Source organism: Rosa rugosa, chromosome 2 (genome assembly GCF_958449725.1).
Source record: "Rosa rugosa chromosome 2, drRosRugo1.1, whole genome shotgun sequence".
NCBI classification, from domain to species: domain Eukaryota; kingdom Viridiplantae; phylum Streptophyta; class Magnoliopsida; order Rosales; family Rosaceae; genus Rosa; species Rosa rugosa.
In genome coordinates this window covers 4,899,326-4,921,168 of record NC_084821.1, presented here as the reverse complement: position 1 = coordinate 4,921,168, position 21,843 = coordinate 4,899,326, and the positions used below count along the sequence as shown (strand labels likewise).

Sequence of the window (21,843 nt, the reverse complement as noted above, 5' to 3'; positions counted from 1 at the left end):
TTTATTTCTGGGTCAGAACAAACTAGATGATCCTAATTACCCATCACTTCAGATCTTCAAAACTTCTTCAGATATTCATTGTCCGCAACCAACCAGTTGAATGAGAAATACTTCTTCAGATACACTCATTGCCAGCAACTAAATATTCAGTCTATCACGTATGTACACACACACACATAATGAAATACAAAACAAATGTGCTCAAAATGGGAGTGCAACAAGGAATTGATAGTGACATATTGTGTTTCAATGGTGGACTTACAGACAGGATTCACAGAACATCTGAGGTTGCTAAAGGAGCAGCACTGCAGCAGTTCCGAATTTCCTCGTGATATTGAAAAATATTTATTTCAAATATTCAAATACTTCAGACTGAATCTTTACGCCATGCTAATAATACAGGATCTACTGTATCCTTCGACAATAAATCAACAATCAAGTGCAGAGTTGATGCATCTGCAGAGAAACCCCTATCACGCATTTCTTGAATAAGTCCCGTAGCCGTTGATGTCTCATTGTTATTGATAAAACCTCGGATAATTGTGTTATAGGTACAGCCATTTGGAGAACAGCCTTTCTCCTTCATTTCTGTAAACAATTTTTCAGCTTCACTTAATAGGCCTCCTTTACAAAATCCAAGAATCATTATACTATACGTCCACACATCAGGTTGAGGATGCTTTGACGACAAACCAGAGAAGAGATCTATTGCAGAATCCATTTTCCCAGCTTTGCACAAACCTTCAATGATAGTATTGTAAACTACAATATCTAGTTCCAACTTGTTGCCTTCCATTTCTCTAAGCAATTCTAGAGCTTTAGAAAGTTGTTGGTTGTTACACAGGCCATCAACTAAAATATTATAAGTTCGAACATTTGGAGGTTGGCCACAACCTTGCATATCAGAAAACAACTTTTCTGCATCTTGTATTCTGCCTGCTTTGTAAAAACCATCAATAAGAGTGTTATAAGTAACGGTATCAGGAACAAGCTCCCAACAAGTCATTTCCTGAAAAACCTGATTGGCCTCATCGATCTTTTTCTGCTTACAGTATCCGTTTATCAATATGTTACAACTCCGAACATTAACCAAGGAGCCCTTGCTAACCATTAGATCAAAAACTTTTTTCGCCTCGTCCATTTCTCCTTGCAAACAGTAACCGTCCATAAGGGAACTGTATGTAATCGTATTAGGTTCAATTCCTCTTTGAATCATCATGTCAACCACAGCTTTGGCTTCCACAACCATCCCTTCCTTACAAAGTGTATCAACCAAGACACTGAAGGTGACTACATCTGGAAAGATACCTTTACTCACCATTTCATTCAACAACCTTGTAGCTTGTTTCCAGTGACCTATATTGCAACTCCTTGAATCAAAGAGTTGTAAGTAACAACGTCTGGAGCAATACCTCTACTAATCATTTCTGCGAAGAGGTTCAATGCTTCATTAATTAGTGTATCCTTGCACAGATTAATTACTTGAATCAGAGGCGAGAGGGCTTAGAAAAAACTCAGATTGATCCTCTCTGCTTTGGTGTATATTTGGTTTTGCGCTTATTTAGATTAAGAAATCTGGTTTCGAAGAATTATGAAGTAGCTCTGGTTGTATATCTTGTTTGATTTTGGGGATCTTAATGAAATGGGTTTTGGGGAGATGATGTTGCCCTCTATGTGTTTGTGAAAATGACTCTTTCAATTGAATGATGCATTTTGTTTAGATTCTGTGCAAACCAAATGAAGTACTGGGTCCTGTTGACAGAATCGAAAGGTGAAACTCGTTTGCTTGCAGTTGTAGTGAAAAATTGGTTAAATGCAAATGGTCATGGTGTTTCTGTGATATTAGGGATTCCTATCTCAAAGTGCATACATGATTTTATCTCTCAGTGAACAATGACTGTTGAATGAACATTCAAAACTCTTACGAAACAATATTTTGTACTGAGATATTGATATATCAGACATATAAGTTTATACACATGACTAGGTTGATGGTTTTGACTCCTTGATGAAGAAACACAAGTAAAGTTTTACTCACTTAAGTTGAGTTTGTAAATGAGGATGGAACTGGTGGAGATGAGACTTCGGAATTCCTTCAAGCATCAGTATGACTTTCTTCATGGTGGGTCTAAGTGTTGGGTCCTCTTGAATGCACCACAATGCGATCATCACGTATTTCTCCACATTTGTGACGTCGTTCATCGCCTCATGATCGTTCTCTACTAACTGATGCAATTTCATTTGGTTGTAGCAATCATAGGCCCAATCAGCTAGTATCATATTATCTTCATTCTCAGCATGTTCTTCAAAATGATTTCTGCAGCAAATAATCTCTAATAGCAAAATGCCGTAGCTGTAAACATCCACCTTCACAGTGATAGATATGTTTTTGAACCATTCAGGGGCCACATACCCTCTTGTACCCCTGATTACCGTTGTGGTTCGAGTCTGGTCTGTTCTCAAAAGCTTGGTCAATCCAAAGTCGGAGATTCTTGCTGTGAAGGAGTCATCTAGAAGAATGTTTTGAGGCTTAATGTCTCAATGTACGATTTGGCTGCTGCACTCTTCTTCATGCAAATACAAGAGCACTTTAGAAACTATGAGAAGGGCAGTTCACTATGTTCGTGTTTCATCACTGTTCACGTCGAAATTACGTTTTTGCCCTTCAATTGCTGGTTGCCACCACTCCTGCAGTTTAATATTATCAAAAAACGATCTAGAGATTTGTACCAAAAAAAGGATCTAGAGATAGAGAAGAACGATCCACAGAGAGATAGAGAGATCGAGTGTGCTGTTTTGCTTTGCACAAAGAGAGAGAGAGAGAGAGAGCTGATATTCAGGAAAGGGATTCTCACCTGATCATCTCAGCACGAGGCTAGTTCTTTCTGAGCCGATTTCCCTTTTAGTTCTTTCTGCTTTTCACTGAAGAGCCTAGACCCTATTGCAAATATGATAGGCAACTAATTTAGTGTTAGTGTTATCTGCTGGATTCTTTTATGCAAAAGTTTTTCATTTGATACCTCCAGCGAGCAAAATGCTTATTGTTAATGTTTTCCACAGTTTGATACTCTTTTTTTTTTTTTTTTTTTTAACGATATGATATAATGGTTTGGGTTTCATAACGAAATTGTTTCAGTTGTCTTTATTGAATTTTTCCCTTTGATAATATATTAACAATGCAACAACAATCATAGCAGTAATCGAATTGAAATTCAACTTTCAAATCTTCTGATTCTTTGTCCGAATGATTTTCTCTTTTCTTCTTTATTATATAATCTTTGAAAAATTGGTTACATGATATGATGTTTTTAAATAGATAGGTTGTTGCGTTTAGATTCATTAAGTGTAGATTGTTTTGGAGTAAAACACAGGCAGCTAAGCCCTTAACACAGTTAATAGAACTTTGTTTTTGAAGTTGGGGAAAACTTCAGGAAGCTTGAATTTGACAGTGATGCAATCAATGTTATCAAACTAATTGAGAATCATAATTAGGATCTAGGTCAACAAGGTCTAATCTTTGATGACATCTAATTAACAGCAACCAAAAAGGCCATACATAGTAAAGACTCAGTATTTTATAAAGAGACTCACCTAGCATAGCTTGAAAATTTTAAACCAAAAAATAGGTAGTTACCAGTGGTAAAAGTTACTGAACACTTTTTGTCATTAACTGATCTAATCATGTTGAATTTTGAGAGACGCCTTCCGATCTCAGCAGAAATTTCAGTTCTACTTCAACAATTAATTTATAGCATAAAGCTTTCATTTAGGGTGATATGGGTACATATTTGAAATTTAGATTGCAGTTCTCTTTTTTTTTTTTTTCTCCAGATTCATAGCTGTTAATGTTTTGGGTATCTTACAATTTGTGAATTTTTCAATGTTTTGTTGGCATGAGTTCTGATTTCATTTGTCTTTTTTTTTTTTGGTTTGAATTTGGTAATGGTTGCTATTGTTTTGATTAAGCTCTGAGTTCTTGGCTTTGGTTGCATCCAGTGAAAGAGTCAAAGCTTTTGTGTTTGTGTAATTGAACAGACTTTCTTGGTGGGTGGTTCATATATCTCTATTTGATTACTCGGAAACTGTGGATGATGGTGTTATAGGAAACTGTGTTAGGCTCGCATCCTCCTTCTTCCATCTTCCTGAGTAATTGAATTGCAGCTCTGTTGTTTCCGATCATGCAAAAGCCCTTTATTAGAGTGTTGAAAGTAAACGCATTGGGCTTACAATGACCCGCCTGCAGCATTTTGGTGAAAAGTCGTGCAGCCTCAGGCACTTGATTGTGGAGAACAAAGCCGTTGATTAGAGTGGAGAAGGTAATAACATCTGGTTGAAGACCCAATTTGAAGAACTGTCCTAAGACAGATAAGCTGAAGCCCATTTGATTCAAATGGCAATAGCAATTAATGATATTGTTAAGAGTGTAGTCATCAGGAACAATTCTACACAGAAGCATTTGCCTATTCAAAGATATGACTGCAGAATAGTGTTTCAATTTGACAAGTCGACCCAAGATTTGATGCAAACAGAAGAAGGCGGAGGACGGGAGTGAAGCATTTCATGGAACAACATGGAGGCATCCTCAACATTACTCACAATAATATTGGGTCGATATCCTGGATGGGATTGTCTCGAATGAAACAAAGCCATGAAATTGTTGACGGGAACATCAAGATGAGTAGTGGGAATACAAGAAAGCATACCTCTTGTGGTGCTGCCGCAATGAGAATAAGAAGCAGCAGTTGTTCGAATCATCTTCAGCATCTCTGAGTTTTTCTTTTTTTGAAATAAGGGCCGGTGCGGCTGCCCTTAAGCCTTCATTAATGAAACCATGGAATACATGGGGGGGACATGAGACCTAAACCCCAAATAACAAAGTACATCAAGAAAACTTCCTGAGATAATACCAGGAGCCTCAACTACAAACATGTATCCGAAAAAGCACCAACTAGCAACGAGCGCACTACTGGCATCTCGAATTGCTTTGACATAACGGTGACACGACGGAAAAATAACCTGATCTGTAACTCGATTACAGCTTAGCATAATTTCCATAAAAACAGATTTCCCATCATGTTGCCGCTGGAAAAAACATCCAGCGACACTAGGTTTCCACCTACCACTAGGAGGCAACGACCATTTGACAAAGCAAGTAACTCGCCACCAACCTAGAGCAGACCAGGCATAAGAGATGCACATACCGGCACAGAGGCCACTCCAAACTACCCTTACTCGAAAGAGAAGGGACTTATTTGAGGTCAGAAAGACCCAAAACCTGCAGGAAAGTAAACAACTGAAGCAAACAAACTGAACAGAAAAAACTACACACAACAACCCAAGCAAACCGCGAGGCCCAAACAGATCGACCCGGCCCAACCACCACCGCCCCCAAGGATGCCTCCAGTGACTGCACGCCAGAAGCAGCCGGCAAATTGCGTCCTGCAACGCCCCATCCGTGTCCCAGAGCCACTCCAACTGCCCCAGAAACAACACGGAACCACGCCTGCAGACCCACGTCCTAACCCTAACCCAGATCGAACTCAGATCCACCCAATCCCAGATCGAACCAGTCTCCACCCCCCTTCTAACCCAACGTCGCTGCAACGCCCCAGCCGTGTCCCAGAGCCACTCCGACTGCCCCAGAAACAACACGGAACCACGCCTGCAAACCCACGTCATCGACCTCAGATCCACCCAAACCCAGATCGACCCAGTCTCCACCCACCGTGGACCACGCTTCCAGGAATCCCTGCCAGCACCCACCCACGCACGACGGAGAGAAGGATCCGATCTGGAAGAACCGCCCCGATCCAAGACAAAGCAGTCGACCTCCTTCCCCGAGCCAGATCCCCGCCAAAGAGCCTCGCCGCTAGTCTCCATCCTCATCCCCTCCCGGACCGGAACGCAGCGGCAGGGGGCCCGCCGGCGTTCGGCCGGGAGAAAACGCTCGATCTCTGTTTTCTGTTTTGGTTTTTTCTGTTTTTGTTGGGAAAGTAAGAGAAATTTCTCTGAGTTTTTCTTTGTTTGAGAGAGAGAGAGAGAGAGAGAGAGAGAGAGAGAGAGTCACAGTTCAAAGATTTTTGGGATAAAAATCTCAAATTCTGCTGATTTGAGTGTTTTACGGTTTTACCTAAAAAGAGGACAAATGACACTCATGAGTAATTTTTTTATTGAGAAATTGGTTAAAATGAATTAAAGAGATGCACTAGGGTTTCTAATGTATAGCAGACAGAGAAGCTCAAAATTTTTACTCTTATTTTAATGGTTCTTATCATGTCAACAGTCAACGGAATAACACTAAACTGAATCATTAAAATTCGCGTTCTTATCATGGTGATCCTATATGGAACCAAATCAAATCCTTGGAATTTCATTCGTGTTCGTGTCGTGTTATCGTATCATGTGCAATTTGCCAAGTCTAGTTAATGGTCCTCAAAACAAATGAAGCAGCACAATAGTTGGATATAGCTTATGGACACCCTCTTTAAGTAGAATCGATTGACTATAAACCCTGCACTCACATTATTTCTAGTATTATCCTAGAGACTCAAAAGTAGAATCAGAAGCAAACTCAAAATACAAAAGATACAAAAAGGAGTTATTCAGTCACATGAAGAGCAATCAATGAATTCAATCAAAATAGATTGGAAAATTCAATACAAAAACAAGACCTAAATGGTTATTAATTTAATTTAATTTAATTTAATTTTTTTTTTTTTTGGAGGAAGACAGACCTTAAATGGTTGAAATTGTAGGCCAAACCCAAAAAACATAAGATACAAAAAGAAAAAGAAAAAGATATTCAGCTACATGCAGAGCAATCAATTATGAATTCAATCAAAATAGAATTGTGTCTCCTTGCCACACGGATATCCTTCTTCGTTTGACAGTTCCTTGTAGAGATCAAATGCATCGTCCTCTAACCAAACTAAAACTAATAATCAACAAAAGAATAGCAATGAAGAATTGGAGTCGAACAAAGATACTCTTAAGGCACCGGTATGGCCAGTCAGAGAAACAAAGACAACAACAGTGCAGGAGCAACTAGTCCTGGTATTATTACTGTGACTACTGCTCTTCTTGTTCAGCAAAAGAATAGCATCAACTCTACCCCCGAGAGCAATCAATCTGCAGATGACCTGAAGATGAAGGAAAAACTAGTACGAAGTTTCCGAGACAAAGATTACTATTGTTAAAAGTAAGGGAATAGACTGTCAGTGTTGGCTACAAATCTACATGTTTTCCTTATACCTATTGTGAGCTATGCATATAGTTAGGTAGATTTCTTTGAGCTTCTCATTGTTGAATACATTTCAGAATCTTGAAAGAAGGAGGCGTAAGTTATTCACTCTTGATTGATACGGCACACAACATTGAAGACTAATTAATTCGTTACCCGATGTTATTGCACTATTAATGGTTTGAGTTGATAAAAGGTTTCGATAAATATGGGTCCCCTACTATATCACTTTGCAGATATATATGGACAAGGAGATGTAAGGTCATCTCCAACCCTGGGCTAAAGGGTTGGTATAACCCAAAAAACACCATTTTTCATCTCCAACCCAAGGCTATGTTATAACAAAAATTGATTTGAGGGGCTAAAAGGGCCAAGGGATGGGCTAAACATAACCCTTTGTTTAGCCTTTGGGCTTCTTCTTCGTGGGGACCACGCTGGTGGTCTAGTTGCTTAGTTGATGTTTGATCTTTGTTGAGCCTCTAATGGTGTTATTTTTTATTTCCTTTAATTGCTTTAATAGACCAGCTTTTATCCCACCTTGAAATTGATTCGATTGAACACTAGATTTGAGATACCAGTACTTGGAGTGTCTGTTAGTTATCTCTTTTACTTACAGTTGTTATGTTCACTGTTTGATCAGATGCCACATCTTGCAACAACTTATGCTGCAGTCAATTCACTGATTACTCTGGGTGGTCATAAAGCTCTTTCATCAATTAATAGGTGGTTAGTTGATGCTGCTTTAAAATAAACTTACAGTTTAACAGTACTGCAATTTTAAACCTATGGGAATTGCTTTAACATGATTGGTTTTACTCAGACGTGAACTGTACACGTTTCTGCGGCGAATGAAACAACCAAGTGGGGGCTTCAGGTGAAATATCTCTCTCTCTCTCTCTGCATTTTTTATGTATACTCTGCGAGTTTAGCAAACAACGTACTGGTGCTTATTTATTCAATGGGGAGTTGAGGGCATATATTTGTACAATGTGATTCTCAGCATTTTTGTTTATTACTTTTCCTCAGGATGCATGATGCTGGAGAAATTGATGTTCGGGCTTGCTACACTGCCATTTCTGTTAGTCTCTCTTTCTCTTCCCCTCTCAACACAGTGTTCATAACTCCATACCCATTTTTTTAAGGCCTAAGAGTGAAACTTGCATTTGGAAAATAAAGCATTGCTTAACAATATAGAATGTCGGGCATCGCCAATTGGTTTTGGATTGGATGCTCTATATTCTGCATAATGTATAAGAGTTCTGTTTCTGAGCATAGTTCTCAAGACTACTAGGCAAATTTTTTGACTTTGGTAATAGCATCTTTCTCAAGTGCATGTTCATCTGTTGTTAGACTTTTCGACCTCACGTTCACTCACAAGGTCTGACTGTATGACCAAAGACTTCCTCTATCTATTCCCAAAATCTTATGGGACTGTCTAAGCCTTTAGCTAGTACCATCCTTAGAAGTAGTTCTGAAATTGGAGTTCCACCTGAACGTATGCTTGTATTATCACTATTATATTCTGTATTTACTAACATATTTATAAGTTATTTACATGCGCACTTAACTCATTTTTACAGGTAGTAAGTGTTTTGAACATTTTGGATCACGAACTGGTTGATAATGTTGGAAGTTACATCTTAAGGTTGGCTTCTGAGTCATGAATCTTCACTGGCACGAGAGTTTACTGAGTTGACATTTTTTTTTCTCTTCAGTTTTATACTGTCATACACTTGGTGTAGTTAGTGTTGGAAGTTACATCTTAAGGTTGGCTTCCGAGTCATGAATCTTTACTGGCACCAGAGTTTACTGAGTTGACATTTTTTTTTTCCCTTCAGTTTTATACTGTCATACACTTGGTGTAGTTAGTTCATCCTAGGTTGAGATATATAGACATACTTGAATTACTCTTGCATTCTGTTGCTGCTGCCGTATTGCTGATGGCTTTTTAAATGTCCCTGGTTCTCAGTCCTCATATTTTCCAGTCTTTGTTGGTCTGTATTATTAACTTTCTTCTTATTGTATTTGACATCATCGAGTTGCTGACTGAAATTTGTTCTTCTTTGCAGTTGTCAGACTTATGAAGGTGGTATATCTGGGGAACCTGGTTCTGAAGCTCATGGTGGGTATGTTTCAGACTCCTATCTGTTTAAAAACTGTAAATGACGATTTGCATGAATGCTCACTTTGCCTCTGTTTGATAATGTTGATGAGTTAGGTGACTTCAGTTGAAGTGGAGATCATGAGTTTAAAAGTCCTTGAGCATTATTGTTCCTGTATAATAATGCGACATCAGATGTACCTTATCATGAAAAAACACTTACAGATAGAATTATCTTTGTAAACTCTTAGGGTGGTATCCTCTGACAAAGTTGAATATCTATGTCTTGTTGGCTTCCTGTCTTCCATTCACTCACATGTCAAATTGTCTTCTGCCTTTTTTCACGTCTTTGGAAAATTAGTTGAGAAGATTCTATATGCGAAATGACAAACTTACTAAGGTCAATTATGAATTATCTTTGTGGACTTTGAGAGAAATGTATTTTGGCTTCCTTCCCCCATCTGCTCACCTGTCAAGATGGATGTGTCATGTGTGCCCATTGTGGATTCCTGTAGCAATGCATTTACATAGATCTGACAATATTTTCATCAGGTACACCTTTTGTGGGCTGGCAACAATGATTCTGATCAATGAGGTCAATTGTTTGGACTTGCCTAGACTAATTGTAAGATTTTTTTTTCTTTGTGTGGTTCAGATTGGATTATAACTAACTGTATAATATACATATAGATATAAAAATCTTTTCAAGTAATTTTTTTATTTGTTTTTACTCTGCTGTGTATAATTTCACTGTTGCATTCCTCTTGTAATGGTTTCTATGAACATGCTCCGTAATTTCTTAAATATAACTTTTTCTTGTATTAGGATTGGTTGGTATTTCGACAAGGGAAGGAATGTGGATTTCAGGGGAGGACTAATAAGTTAGTTGATGGTTGCTACTCTTTCTGGCAGGTGATTTTCTTTATTATTTTCTTTTATTTTTTCTTTTTAATTCTTGAACCTACGGATTTTCTGCATCATAGTTGAGTTAACTAAGATAAGTAACCAGGGAGGTGCATTTGCATTATTGCAAAGAATACCTTCAGTTAGTGAGGAGCAAATTGTGCTACCGGATGTGGGACACTGCACTTTGGATACCTCACACACTTCTACAACATCTCGTATATCTGAAGTGGGCAACAGTTCTGAAGGTACTTCATCTCAGGTTGATGACACCAGAGGTTTTAGGCAAGAAGGTAGGCTGAGTTAGACAAGTTTTAGATGTTTGGCTATGTGCCTATATATGTTTGATACTGTAACAAATTGGTTTTTATAGCCATATGTTTGTTTATATGTTTCTAGTTTTACCTGCTATGAGGTTTAATATTAGTTTTCCCTTTTATTTTATGCAGGGTTGAAGGTTCCCTTTCCAGTGAATTACAATGATATTGGATATGATTTTATCAACAGAAGTGTAGAAATGAAGCCGCTTTTCCATGCCATTGCATTGCAGCGGTACATACTTTTATGCACACAGGTTAGTTTACGAATATGAACTTCCACTGATTACTGATAGAAGTCTCATTTGCCTGGTTAATTTGTTCAGTTCTATGGTTTTCTGCTGCACTACTAACTTTGTATAGGGAGAGAAGCCAGCTTTTTGAAAATTGTTGTCCAGGCATTTGCCATGATTAGATGGCATGTATTGCCACTTGGATTAGGACTGTGTCAAGCATAATGGTTGTAGCAAATCTTCGGTCCTAGAACTTGAACCCTAAAAACTGAATTACTCCTGAATAAGGTCTAAAGGAGTACTTATTTCTGAAATCTCCAATCATATATATTGTATGTTAAGTTGTAATGACAAGATTCTCAACCGCTGCATACCTCCATGACTCGGTCCTTCATATCTAATCTACTTCTGAACAATTACAGCTATATATAGCTGTATCCCATTGTATCTGTATGGTACATATCTACAGAAAAAATTTATACTAAAACCAAATTCTAAAGTTTTAGAAACTTTTGATTGATGAACTGATACTGGAATTTCAAATTATTGGATTATCGGTTCTTATGCACCGTGATCTGCACATGTAGATGCTTGGCAGATTGAACATTAAATTTGCTTCAATAGTTGAAAACAGTAGTGATATTTTCCATTGTTAATCATTAATGTGGAGTTTCATCTATCATCTTATAGATTTGTTACTTCCTTGATATTAATATTCTAAATTGATTTGGTGAATACAGGCAGAGAATGGTGGACTGATAGACAAACCTGGCAAATCTAGAGATTTTTATCACACATGTTATTGCCTAAGTGGTCTCTCTGTATGTCAACATATCTGCTCAGATGCTGACTCCCCAGTTTTGCCTAGAGCAGTTTCGGGTCCCTATTCCAATCTGTTGGAACCGATTCATCCCCTCTTCAACGTCGTCTTAGATCAGTATCATGAAGCGCGGGAATTCTTCACTACACACCGGGCACCATTCAACTCCGAGGTTCTCCATTAACTTGAAAATGCATGTTGTGTTATTCAAAAAAAGAAAATGCATGTTGTGTGCAATGTATCAGTTAGTAATTCCAGGCCTTTGGTACATGGAATTGGATCGATTATAGGTGTTCCAGTGTACCTATAATATCTATTTAGTTTCAAATCTGTACTGTGAAATATGTAGTATAAGTTGGTAGGATCCTTATCTTCAGTGGTGGTGTTCGATCGTATTATGTTGAATTTTTACAACTTTTCAGCTAATCCAAACACTCCCACTACTAGCCTTTGCGCCCCCTCCCTCCCACAAGTAAGGACATCACCATGAGCATGCCCGTGCACTAGAAAGACACTGAATCCGAGCGACAAAAACATGCAACTCTACTTGCCTTGGGCATCGTTAGCCTCGCATGGACGTGAGTCTGGGCACTTGCTTGGGCGTGCCCATCATTAGCCAGTCTCCCATGGGTGAGTGCGTAAGAATCATTAGCCTCGATTAAAATGCAGCAATTTTGCTCAACTCGTTCGGATTCAGCAATTTTAGCAACACGTGACAAATGTCAATTCCGCTGATTTGGCCCGTGGGAAGCTAACACGAAGTGTTGACAAGATCGAGCAGACACAAAGTGTAGACAAGCTCAAGAAAAAACACTTTGTTGCTTGGATATATGAATTGGACAATCTAATCGTGTATTACAATTCAAAATTTATCGGTTCACAGTACGAATCCCTTGTTTTGCTCTCACACCATTGAACTCATCCAAGCAGATGATCCAATTAGTCCAGAACTTTGACGCACGAATGCCAACCGGTCAATTAAGACCTCTAAACTAGGACTAATGAACCTTAAGCAAATACCGACTTTGGTTTTCTCAATTAAATGTAAGCCTAGTTTTATTGCCAACTGGCCACCGCCCTGGAACCTTATTCTACTACCCTCGAGACCTTGACAAAAACAAAGTTTGGGACGACAACGACGGACGCAACAAGTAGGTTTTATCTTATGCGAAATCTTTATTCTCATTGCTATGGAGGTTCCAAATTTGAACTACTTAAGAAATGAAAAACAGTCGAACTCTAGCATCCCATTCTTCAACTTCTTCTCCATCATCACATGACCGTAAACCCAGACCGGCTAGAAAATGAAAAGAGAAACCCAACAAGAATCATCAAAAGACAAAGATGGAGAAGAAAAGCAAGGCATCTCAGAAAAGTCATATTCACCTCCTCTCAGTCCTCTAATATTCCCCCAAAACCATAACAAGTCCCCATCTCCATCTCCATCTCCATCACCACTACATGATTCTCCAGCTGAAGAAATCTACCACACCAATGAGTTCAGACTCACACCACCGGAGAATCAGACCCCCCACCACTCTAAGTCTGCGCCGCCACCGCCCGTGGAGGCCCAAACCAAAGCCCAAGAAGGGTTTGCTGCGCCAGGAGAGGCTCAAGAGGGAGGAGAGAATAGGAGAACTATGAGACCCTATTTGTCTATATTGAAGAGGGCAAGAAGGCAAAGCGTGGTGAGGAGGGCTATGTTGGGGTTAAGGATTTCTGAGTTTTTGTTTTGTTTGATCTCTTTCTCGGTTATGGCGGCCGACAAGAAGCAGGGTTGGGCTTCAGATTCTTTCTCTAACTACAAGGAGTTCAGGTATGTCAGTTACTTAATTAGAGTCTGCTTCTCAGAAAAGTAAATGGTTCCTGTTGTATTGTCCTATGCTTCAGTGATCAATCATTGCAGGTTGCATAGAAGTTAGAGCTTTATCCTATGTCACTAGAAAGTACTCTCAAGTCACTTTTGGGTAAAATGTTGTGTGGTTATTAACAAATTACTAGGGCCAAAACGCACCATAATGTTAGAGCTTTACAACTTCTGGAGAATGCAAATGGGATTGAAGGTGTGGCTAATTTTTGTCAAACTTCTTTCTATTTGTGAAAATTTTCTTTCAATACAAGTTTTATGAATGATTATTTCTTTTTCATTAAAAGTCATCGAGTCATCGACTTAGAAAGTAAAATATATTCCAGCTAAAATATGAAAATTTAGTGAGATGCTTATGGTTACTCTACCTTTTATTCAAAACAACAACAAAAAAAGGTAAAATTTACTCGTGTAACTCTTTTATTGACCTATTCTGATTTTCAACCGCAATTAAACTAATGATGCTCAATCTAAGAGTGTTGCTAAGAGTTTTTGTACGTTTACTATATAAACCACTTGAATCACTTAACTTCACTTCACCACCATATATAACTAAGATGGATTCCTTACATTTGGCATTTCTGATGTGAATCAAATTGTGTTGCGTAGGTACTGCTTGGCAGTGAATGTGCTAGGGTTTGTGTATTCAGGGATTCAGACCTATGATTTAGTCTATTACTTCACCACCGGAAAACATGTAGTGCAGCGCGCATCATCTCCGATATTACTTCGATTTCTTGATGGATCAGGCAAGTCACAACTAGTCTTTGTCTGAGTATATTGATTCGATTTCTTGATGGATCAGGCAACCTCTTATCTTAATGCTATATTGATTCTATTTATCTATTATCAATCATCTCACCTAACCTTAGCCCCATGGACCCACCTCAAGTCCTTGTCTCTACTCTATATATTCTCTTGTCCAAGGGTCCACAATCTATGAAGCTGGATCTTCACCACTATAATTGGTCATTGCTTATTGGTTGAGTATACTTCTTTTCCTCCCTAATCAATGGAGTAATGTCTGTTTTTAATTTTATATATTTCCCCGTAATATACTTCTCTTGAAATTTTAGTGTCCATTCGTTTCAGAAGAAAATGACTCATTTGGAATTATTACATGACAAGTTTAGTGTAATTGCTTACTTAGTTATACCTTAATACAACATTAAGTCTACATTACATTTGAGTGATCATGTTTTAGTAATCAAGATCATTTTTTTTTCATTCCAAAATTCAAAGATCTTCTGATAATTAATAACAATTTTTGAGTAGATTACTCAAGAAATAATCATCTTTTCATGTAGAATATGATTATTTTTCCTAAAATCTTGATCTTGATCATAAAGGACAATACCCAAAAGTTTAAAGTAAGGTTTGGGGGGCCCCCAAATTGCTATTTGAGAAGGCCTACAAACAATATCTATTCTGATCACATTTGTGATGTATGAAAATTTGGCAGATTTTGACCTACCTTGTGATATCGGCATCTTCATCAGCAGCGACTTGGGTTGAAGATTGGGAGTCGAATTGGGGCAAAGACAAGTTCCCTGATATGGCACGAGCATCTGTGGCACTATCCTTCCTTGCCTTCTTTGCATTTGCCTCTAGCTCTCTCATCTCTGGTTACACCCTATGTACTCTAAAATCTATGTAGTTCATTGTCTACAGACATAACCTTTAACTTTGTATTCATAAATTTTGTAATCTACCATCATTTTTTCTTTCAATTTTGATGACTTATGAATAAAGTGAAATGATTCTAAGAATTGTTTCATATTATACAAACTTGTGTTTATGTTAGATCATATTTTATGGATGATTTACACTGAAGTGTTTGAGAGATAACAGTCAGAGGGCTTTCCTTGTGTCTTAGTTAGCACTCAGACTCTTAGACTTAACCCCTTGTACGTAACCCTAGGCATTGAAACTAAAGCAGGGACTAAGCTTTGGGCTTGAAGGATGTCCTTTAGCTGAAACTATTGAGAAAGACTTGTTCGATCACTTGAGTATAATGATGAAAAGCGGGCACTTATTAGTATTCAAAGAGATGATAGCATATCGTGACTTAATATGAATTGTGTTATAAGTCTCTATAATATTTGGTTAAAGGTAGTGCCTCATTCGTACAGAGGTTCCAAACTAATCATTCTGATTGATGAATCTAGAAGCATTCTTGGTCTGAAAGAGCAAAAAAAAAAAAAAGAAGAAAAGAAAGAAAAAAAAAAGCATACTCAAGCATGTTGGATATGAGTTGCCAATGGCCCAATGAGCTTGACAGCTTGTTCAGCTTCACAACTTCACAAGGCTCACTCAACTCAAAGAACATTTCATATCTTGCATACCGTACCGCGCACTGTTCACTACTAGAATTTTCCCCAATGGGGACCAATTTGTAAAAGTGGCTTTTGGCCCAATACACACTAGTTTTGGTGGCTAATTGGAGATCAGTCCCCTTTATTGCCCTTTAGCCACTATGCAGCCACTAATTGGAGATCAGTCCCCTTTATTGCAGGTGCTATTGGTACAAAGGCCACCATAAAAAAAATTATAAAAAAAAACATTGTGAACACAGAAACCAATGCAGCTCTTCACACTGTTATGGAATTGGTGGGTCTTTGTAGTCACACTGATAACAATGGCAACATTGGTAGGTTATATTGAAAAAAAAAAACACCAAATAATTGGTGCATATATGATCTTGTATTATTTTAAATGTATTATACAATAAATTTACAAGTTAAAAATACATCCATAACTAGAAGTGATACTCTTGTAAGCTTCGTCAGTGATTCACAGGGTTCCTTAGACAGTCCCTTTGCGGCTTCTTGACCTGCAAGCGCAACTCTTTTAACTCATTGCTCAAGAACCAAAGGCTGGCAAAGCACTAAACAGAAGCATATCCACATTCATCCAAGGAGATAAAAAGTGATGCAATTTTAAATGATTGCATCGCTCTGATCTTTTCATACTAACGTGGATTATAATTTACGATGATCCAAAACTATGTAGGCAAGCATACCTTATCAAACACATGGGAGAACTCCTTAGCATACTCCAAATACATATCTTCAGATTTCATTATTACTTCTAACTGTAAAGTAACAAAAATTAAATCATCACAAAGTATTAACAGTAATAAGCATTACATTAGCAACCATGAAAAAAGTTGGGTCTAGGTTTCCAGCATTATACTAACTTTAAGACTATCCTAACTCCAGACCAAGAAAACTATTAACACTCAACATAACATTAATTCATATGTGGATAAATACCTAGTGAAAAGACCAGAGATGGAAAGTAACATTTGACACACTCCGGGTACAAGTTAAATGAAAACACTAATAGATAACTGCACAGAGAGACTGTCCTTAAAGCTTGCAAAATGAATCGACTTTGGTTAAATTGTCACTTGATGTATCTCTTAAACTACAAGTTCTCTCAAAGGTTTGTAAAGTAAATTAAAAAAATGAAGCATGTCCAAGCAAAGCTGTGCCTCTAAAAAAAAGCTGAGAAAGGAGGGACATTTTACAGTTAACCAAGTTCAGTGATGCAAAAAAGAATTATATTGGTTAAATAAGTGCATGCAAGTATTAGTTAAAAGGACTGAAATCCAAACATCTTCATCGATGTCTGATAGGTAATATTTTAGCAGTCCTTTCCATTTTGTATTTACCTTGGTAGTAGCTTGGACCAATTCACCTAAGGAAAGAACTAAGCATCATTTGTCATACATGAGAAGAAACAAAACATATTTAGTGAATAGAAGCAACATCCACATTTTCAAATAGTCGACAGACAAAAATAAAAGAACATTATTGTAAATTAACACTTGTAAAACAAACTTATGAAACCTTGGACACTTCATGGATGCAATATCTTGAATACCATAATCAAAAACCAAGTTTCCAAAAAAAAAAAAAAAATCAAAAACAGCAAGTAATTACGAATGCATTGGCTGCATCCCCAAGTAGTAACCTTGCAGCTTCATCAAAAGAAAGAATGTTTGAAATTGTAAGGAAACTAGAGCATTGCTCTTCAATTAACTAGGTAATCTACATACCAAGGTAGCTTAGTAAAAAAAAAAAAAAAAAGGAATACAAAATCGAACCAGAACCTTTATTCCACAATTAAAAGAACAATCCTTTAACATACTTTTGGATCGGGATTGCCATGGGAAGTATTGAAGTTCTCCTTCAGACCCTCTACCTAATATACCACCAACACCAAAATCAAAATAAGTTCCACATTTCCAAGACAATTTTTTTTTTTAGAGAACTAATAGATTAGAACTGAATCAAGCAAATCAAAACTTCAATTTACCTAATCCCAAATCAAATGACACCCAAATTTCTCAAAATTGCATCAGATTTAAACATTCAAGACCTGCAACATGCAAGCTTGAAGATTGAAGCTTTTAAAAACATAGAGTTCTGATCAACAAGTTGGTGGAAACAGAAGCTAATTTACATATCCAGTCGAAGACGAAGAGCCCATGCAATCCAAATTTTGGTTTCAGATCAGATGCTTCTTCTTTACTTTCTTCCTCTCCTCCGAACTTCATTGGCTAAGAAAAAGATTCGCTGACAATAAGATCCCAGTGGCCATCAATTTGGCGGTTCAGATGGAGATGAAAAAACTCAAAAAAGAGGGGTCGACTGCTAAGGAGTTCTCTTTCCTATATATATATATATATATATATATATATATATTATATATATATATATATATATATAATTGATACACAGTGCGGATACATTTGAATTTTGAACACATGAAATAGAGTTCCCACTGTAAACCGAGCCTTACGCAATAAAAATGAATATTTGTTGAAGGAATATCGATTTAGTGTGCCTTATCAAACTAGGAATAGGAATAGGAGAGAATGTTCTAGATTTCCCAATCCTACATGGATTGGTATTCCTTGTAACATTAGAACTAGTACTTTGTAATCCCTATATATAGGGCTCCTATTCTCAATAATATTATTACATTCTCCCTACAATTCTCTCTACAATTTCTCTCAAATCTCTTTTTCCTTAAACACGTTATCAGCACGACTCTAGCCACAAAACAAAAAACCAAAAACCGAAACCAACTCATTCACAAAGCAGCCTGCCCTCACGCGCCCCCTGCGCTCCTTCGCTGCAGCCCGCGCGCCCGTGCGCCTGCAACCTTGCACAGCAGCCCCTGCTGCCCTGCGAGCTGCTCCCTGCAGCCCTGCGCCCAGCTCTGCTGCTGCCATTGCAGCCCAGCCGCACATCTGCTGCCCCTGCAGCGTCTCCGCCAAGCACATCTTGGCCAGCTGCACTTGCAGCCTTCTTGGGCCGATCTACCTGCCGCACCTCCAAAGCCATCTCGGCTTTCCTACCTTCGGCAGTCCACGTAGCAACCATCTTCGCAGCTGCCATACATCCCCAAGCCCACCTAGTTCTCTATATTCGACCTACATCAACTACAAGTTCAAGAATCAAGATTTCAAGCTCCAAAACAACCAAGTAAGTTTTTATAATTAAAGTTCCCGTTTTCCGAATTTTAATTCCTCCTTCTTTTTCTTCGGGGACTTGCAACCTCCCTTCTTCTACATCCCACCTTTCTTATAACGTGGGTTCGATTCTTGAGAAAGCGGAATCGTGGGGATTCACGCAATTAACGAACTAAGAGCGTTCGTAAGACTTCGGACTAAGAGCGTCCGTAAGCATCGATTTAACGAACTAAGAGCGTTCGTATGCTACGGACTAAGAGCGTTCGTGAGCATCTATTTTGACCATACATACATCATTGTTTCGGTCTAATCCAATTATTCTTGGAAATCGATTTCTTGGTAGCATAGCTCGGAAATCTTATTTATATTAGTTTTCGTGGAAGCATTGACTCCGAAACTAACTTGTTCTTGTTTTCATCTTTCAGGATGTCAAACATGAACAAACTCGATTTTGTTCCATTGGATTATGCAGGCAAAAGGTACCTATTTTGGGTCACTGATGTCGAGATCCACCTTATTGCCAGTGATTTATTGCATACTATCCAAGAGCTTTGTCCTATAGAAACAGCTCCAGACCCTCAAACTGAGAAAGATAATTCCAAGGCACTTGCCTTCATGAAACGTCACATGGATAGTGACCTACAGTTTGAGTTCATAAATGAGGATAGCGCCATAAAGCTTTGGCATGCGCTTCGCGAACGATATGGTAATGTTCGTGACTCCATACTTCCGAATACAGAAGCAGAATGGAAAAATCTTCGCTTCTCTGAATTTGACACGGTCATGCTGTTTTATTCGGAAGCCCTCCGCATCAAAGTAATGATGCGTCTCTGTGGAAAGATGATCACAGAAGACCAGTTGATTGAGAAAACCCTCAATACCTTCCCCGCCTGTGCTATGAGGTCCTCTGACTTATTCCGGACTCATGTAAATGCAAGACGGATCACAAGTTTTCAACAGCTTATTGAAGCTATGGCCACTACTGAAAGACATGGCAATGAACTTGTGCAAAGAAGATTTGATAGGCTTCAAGATAGCTATCAAGAGCATCGTCCTATGGCTAGAGAAAGTCGCCATCGACGTCATGATCCATACGATCGAAATGCTCAAGAAGGTAATCGCTCAAGGCGACAATCGCACGACCGTAGGAGGCGTGATTTTGAGGGAAATAGGGTTGGAAACCATTGAGCCAACGTTGGCCATGGGCACCACTTTCCAACGCCACCAGTCCAAGGGACTATGCATATTGCGCCAATGCGCCTCAATCAAGGGAGAATCCTCTTTATGGTGTCTATTTCTGATATGGAACGTCTGATCAATGGACCTGAATTTGCAATGCACCTACGAAGGTAGCCGCATCATGGTGATCAAGACATCGAGTTCACAAAGACTTTAAATCTGGCGATGAAGACAAAATGCCGCAGATTTTTATTAGAATAGTCTTTTATACTTTCCAAGAATTATGTAATGGCAATTATGCCTTAATCAATAAAATGACTTATTGGATTATCTCTTTTCCTCTAGGCGTACTCAATTAAGTATGATGTCTAGGAAAGTAATTGAGATTAGTGGTACTTAAGAGAGCTTTGCTACACCGACATCTCTCTCTACTTCCCTGGTCATATTTAATTGGAATTACCGAACGAATTGAGTGACTACAATTTATCTAAGGTTTGATTTTTACATTGGATTAGATTATGGTCACGAAACTTTGATGTAATCATTGGCTACTATTAATAAAGTATCGATTTATTTTATCTCATGTCGTAGACATATTTTTCGAACTTTATTACTTCAAAGATATAAGAGCCAATGGTTTTCATGTGAAAACACATTGTGAGAATGGACAAGAGTTCCTTTGCATCACCTCTAATGACTACGGACATAAACGAGTCTTAGAGAAACTTATGTGTCGCTCTAGTGGGTTGTATGCAACCACTATTCGAGTCATTGAATCCAACCATGTCATGAGAGATGATTTATGGGATTCCGACACATATAGGCTTTGGCACGACCGTTTGGGACACCCAGGTCGTGACATGATGATCCGTATATTAAAGACTTCACACGGACATCCCTTTTTCCGAACGAAAGGAAGTAAAACTCGAAATTTGGATCAAGGAGGAGCACCTGCGCCTCACGGCGCCTTCCCCCTCCAAGTCCGGCCACCACTAGCCGGCGCCGCCATCCCCCTGCGGCTCAAGGGTGGCTTTGACGCCACCTCTGCTCCCTTGACTCCAATTTCTACTTCTAAAGTCAATTGTGACTTCATGGCTCAACCAAAATCCTCATTGGTTATTTCTAAAGCCCATTATTCGTTCTGCAAAGCCTGCTCTTTAGCAAAGCTAGGATCGAGACCATCCTATGCAAAGGACACCAAAGACAATATATACCATTCTTGCAAAGAATCCAAGGTGATATTTGTGGACCTATTCAACCACCATGCGGACCATTTAGATATTTTATGGTGTTGGTTGATGCATCGACACGCTGGTCACATGTCATGCTATTGTCCACTAGGAACGCTGCATTTGCTAAACTCCTAGCACAGATTATTAAGTTAAGGGCTCACCACCCTGATCATCCTATTAAGTCTATAAGGTTAGACAATGCTGGGGAGTTTACATCAAAAACTTTTGATGATTATTGCATGTCCATTGGGATTGATGTTGAACATCCTGTTCCTCATGTTCACACCCAAAATGGTCTCGCAGAAGCCGCTATTAAAACGACTACAAATGGTCGCTAGGGCATTGGTAATGCGCACCAATCTCCCTATTTCTGCTTGGGGCTATGCAATATTGCATGCAGCTGTGCTTATTCGTTTGAGGCCCACTGCCACTCAACCCTTTTCTGCGTCCCAGATGGTGACTGGGT

General features: G+C 38.6%; 1 protein-coding gene and 2 pseudogenes across 2 annotated transcripts; 2 read left to right on the top strand and 1 right to left on the bottom strand.

The window, feature by feature from the left end:
* Window positions 1-209: 209 nt before the first annotated feature.
* LOC133730112 (pentatricopeptide repeat-containing protein At1g12300, mitochondrial-like) lies at window positions 210-4,764 on the bottom strand (annotated as a pseudogene).
* Window positions 4,765-7,814: 3,050 nt separating this feature from the next.
* Window positions 7,815-12,012, top strand: LOC133732105 (protein farnesyltransferase subunit beta-like). Of its 2 annotated transcripts, none has more exons than XM_062159573.1 (10): window positions 7,815-7,963; window positions 8,061-8,114; window positions 8,267-8,318; window positions 8,821-8,885; window positions 9,310-9,366; window positions 9,894-9,966; window positions 10,167-10,253; window positions 10,351-10,537; window positions 10,694-10,818; window positions 11,535-12,012. In XM_062159573.1, exons 1-10 carry the CDS (start codon window positions 7,881-7,883, stop codon window positions 11,796-11,798), a joined length of 1,047 nt encoding a protein of 348 aa, XP_062015557.1. In that variant the 5' UTR covers window positions 7,815-7,880; the 3' UTR covers window positions 11,799-12,012. The 2 variants fall into 2 exon arrangements, with proteins under 2 accessions (XP_062015557.1, XP_062015558.1); XM_062159574.1 differs by having other exon boundaries at window positions 7,896-7,966.
* Window positions 12,013-12,694: 682 nt separating this feature from the next.
* LOC133732837 (CASP-like protein 4A1) lies at window positions 12,695-15,187 on the top strand (annotated as a pseudogene).
* Window positions 15,188-21,843: the final 6,656 nt, after the last annotated feature.

Excerpts from the sequence above, each read along its gene's own strand:
- LOC133732105 (XM_062159573.1), top strand. The coding sequence starts at position 7,881 with ATGCCACATCTTGCAACAACTTATGCTGCAGTCAATTCACTGATTACT. Across the intron at positions 8,319-8,820 it reads CTTGCTACACTGCCATTTCT|GTAGTAAGTGTTTTGAACAT; the intron begins GTTAGTCTCTCT and ends TCATTTTTACAG. Across the intron at positions 9,967-10,166 it reads TGGACTTGCCTAGACTAATT|GATTGGTTGGTATTTCGACA; the intron begins GTAAGATTTTTT and ends TTCTTGTATTAG.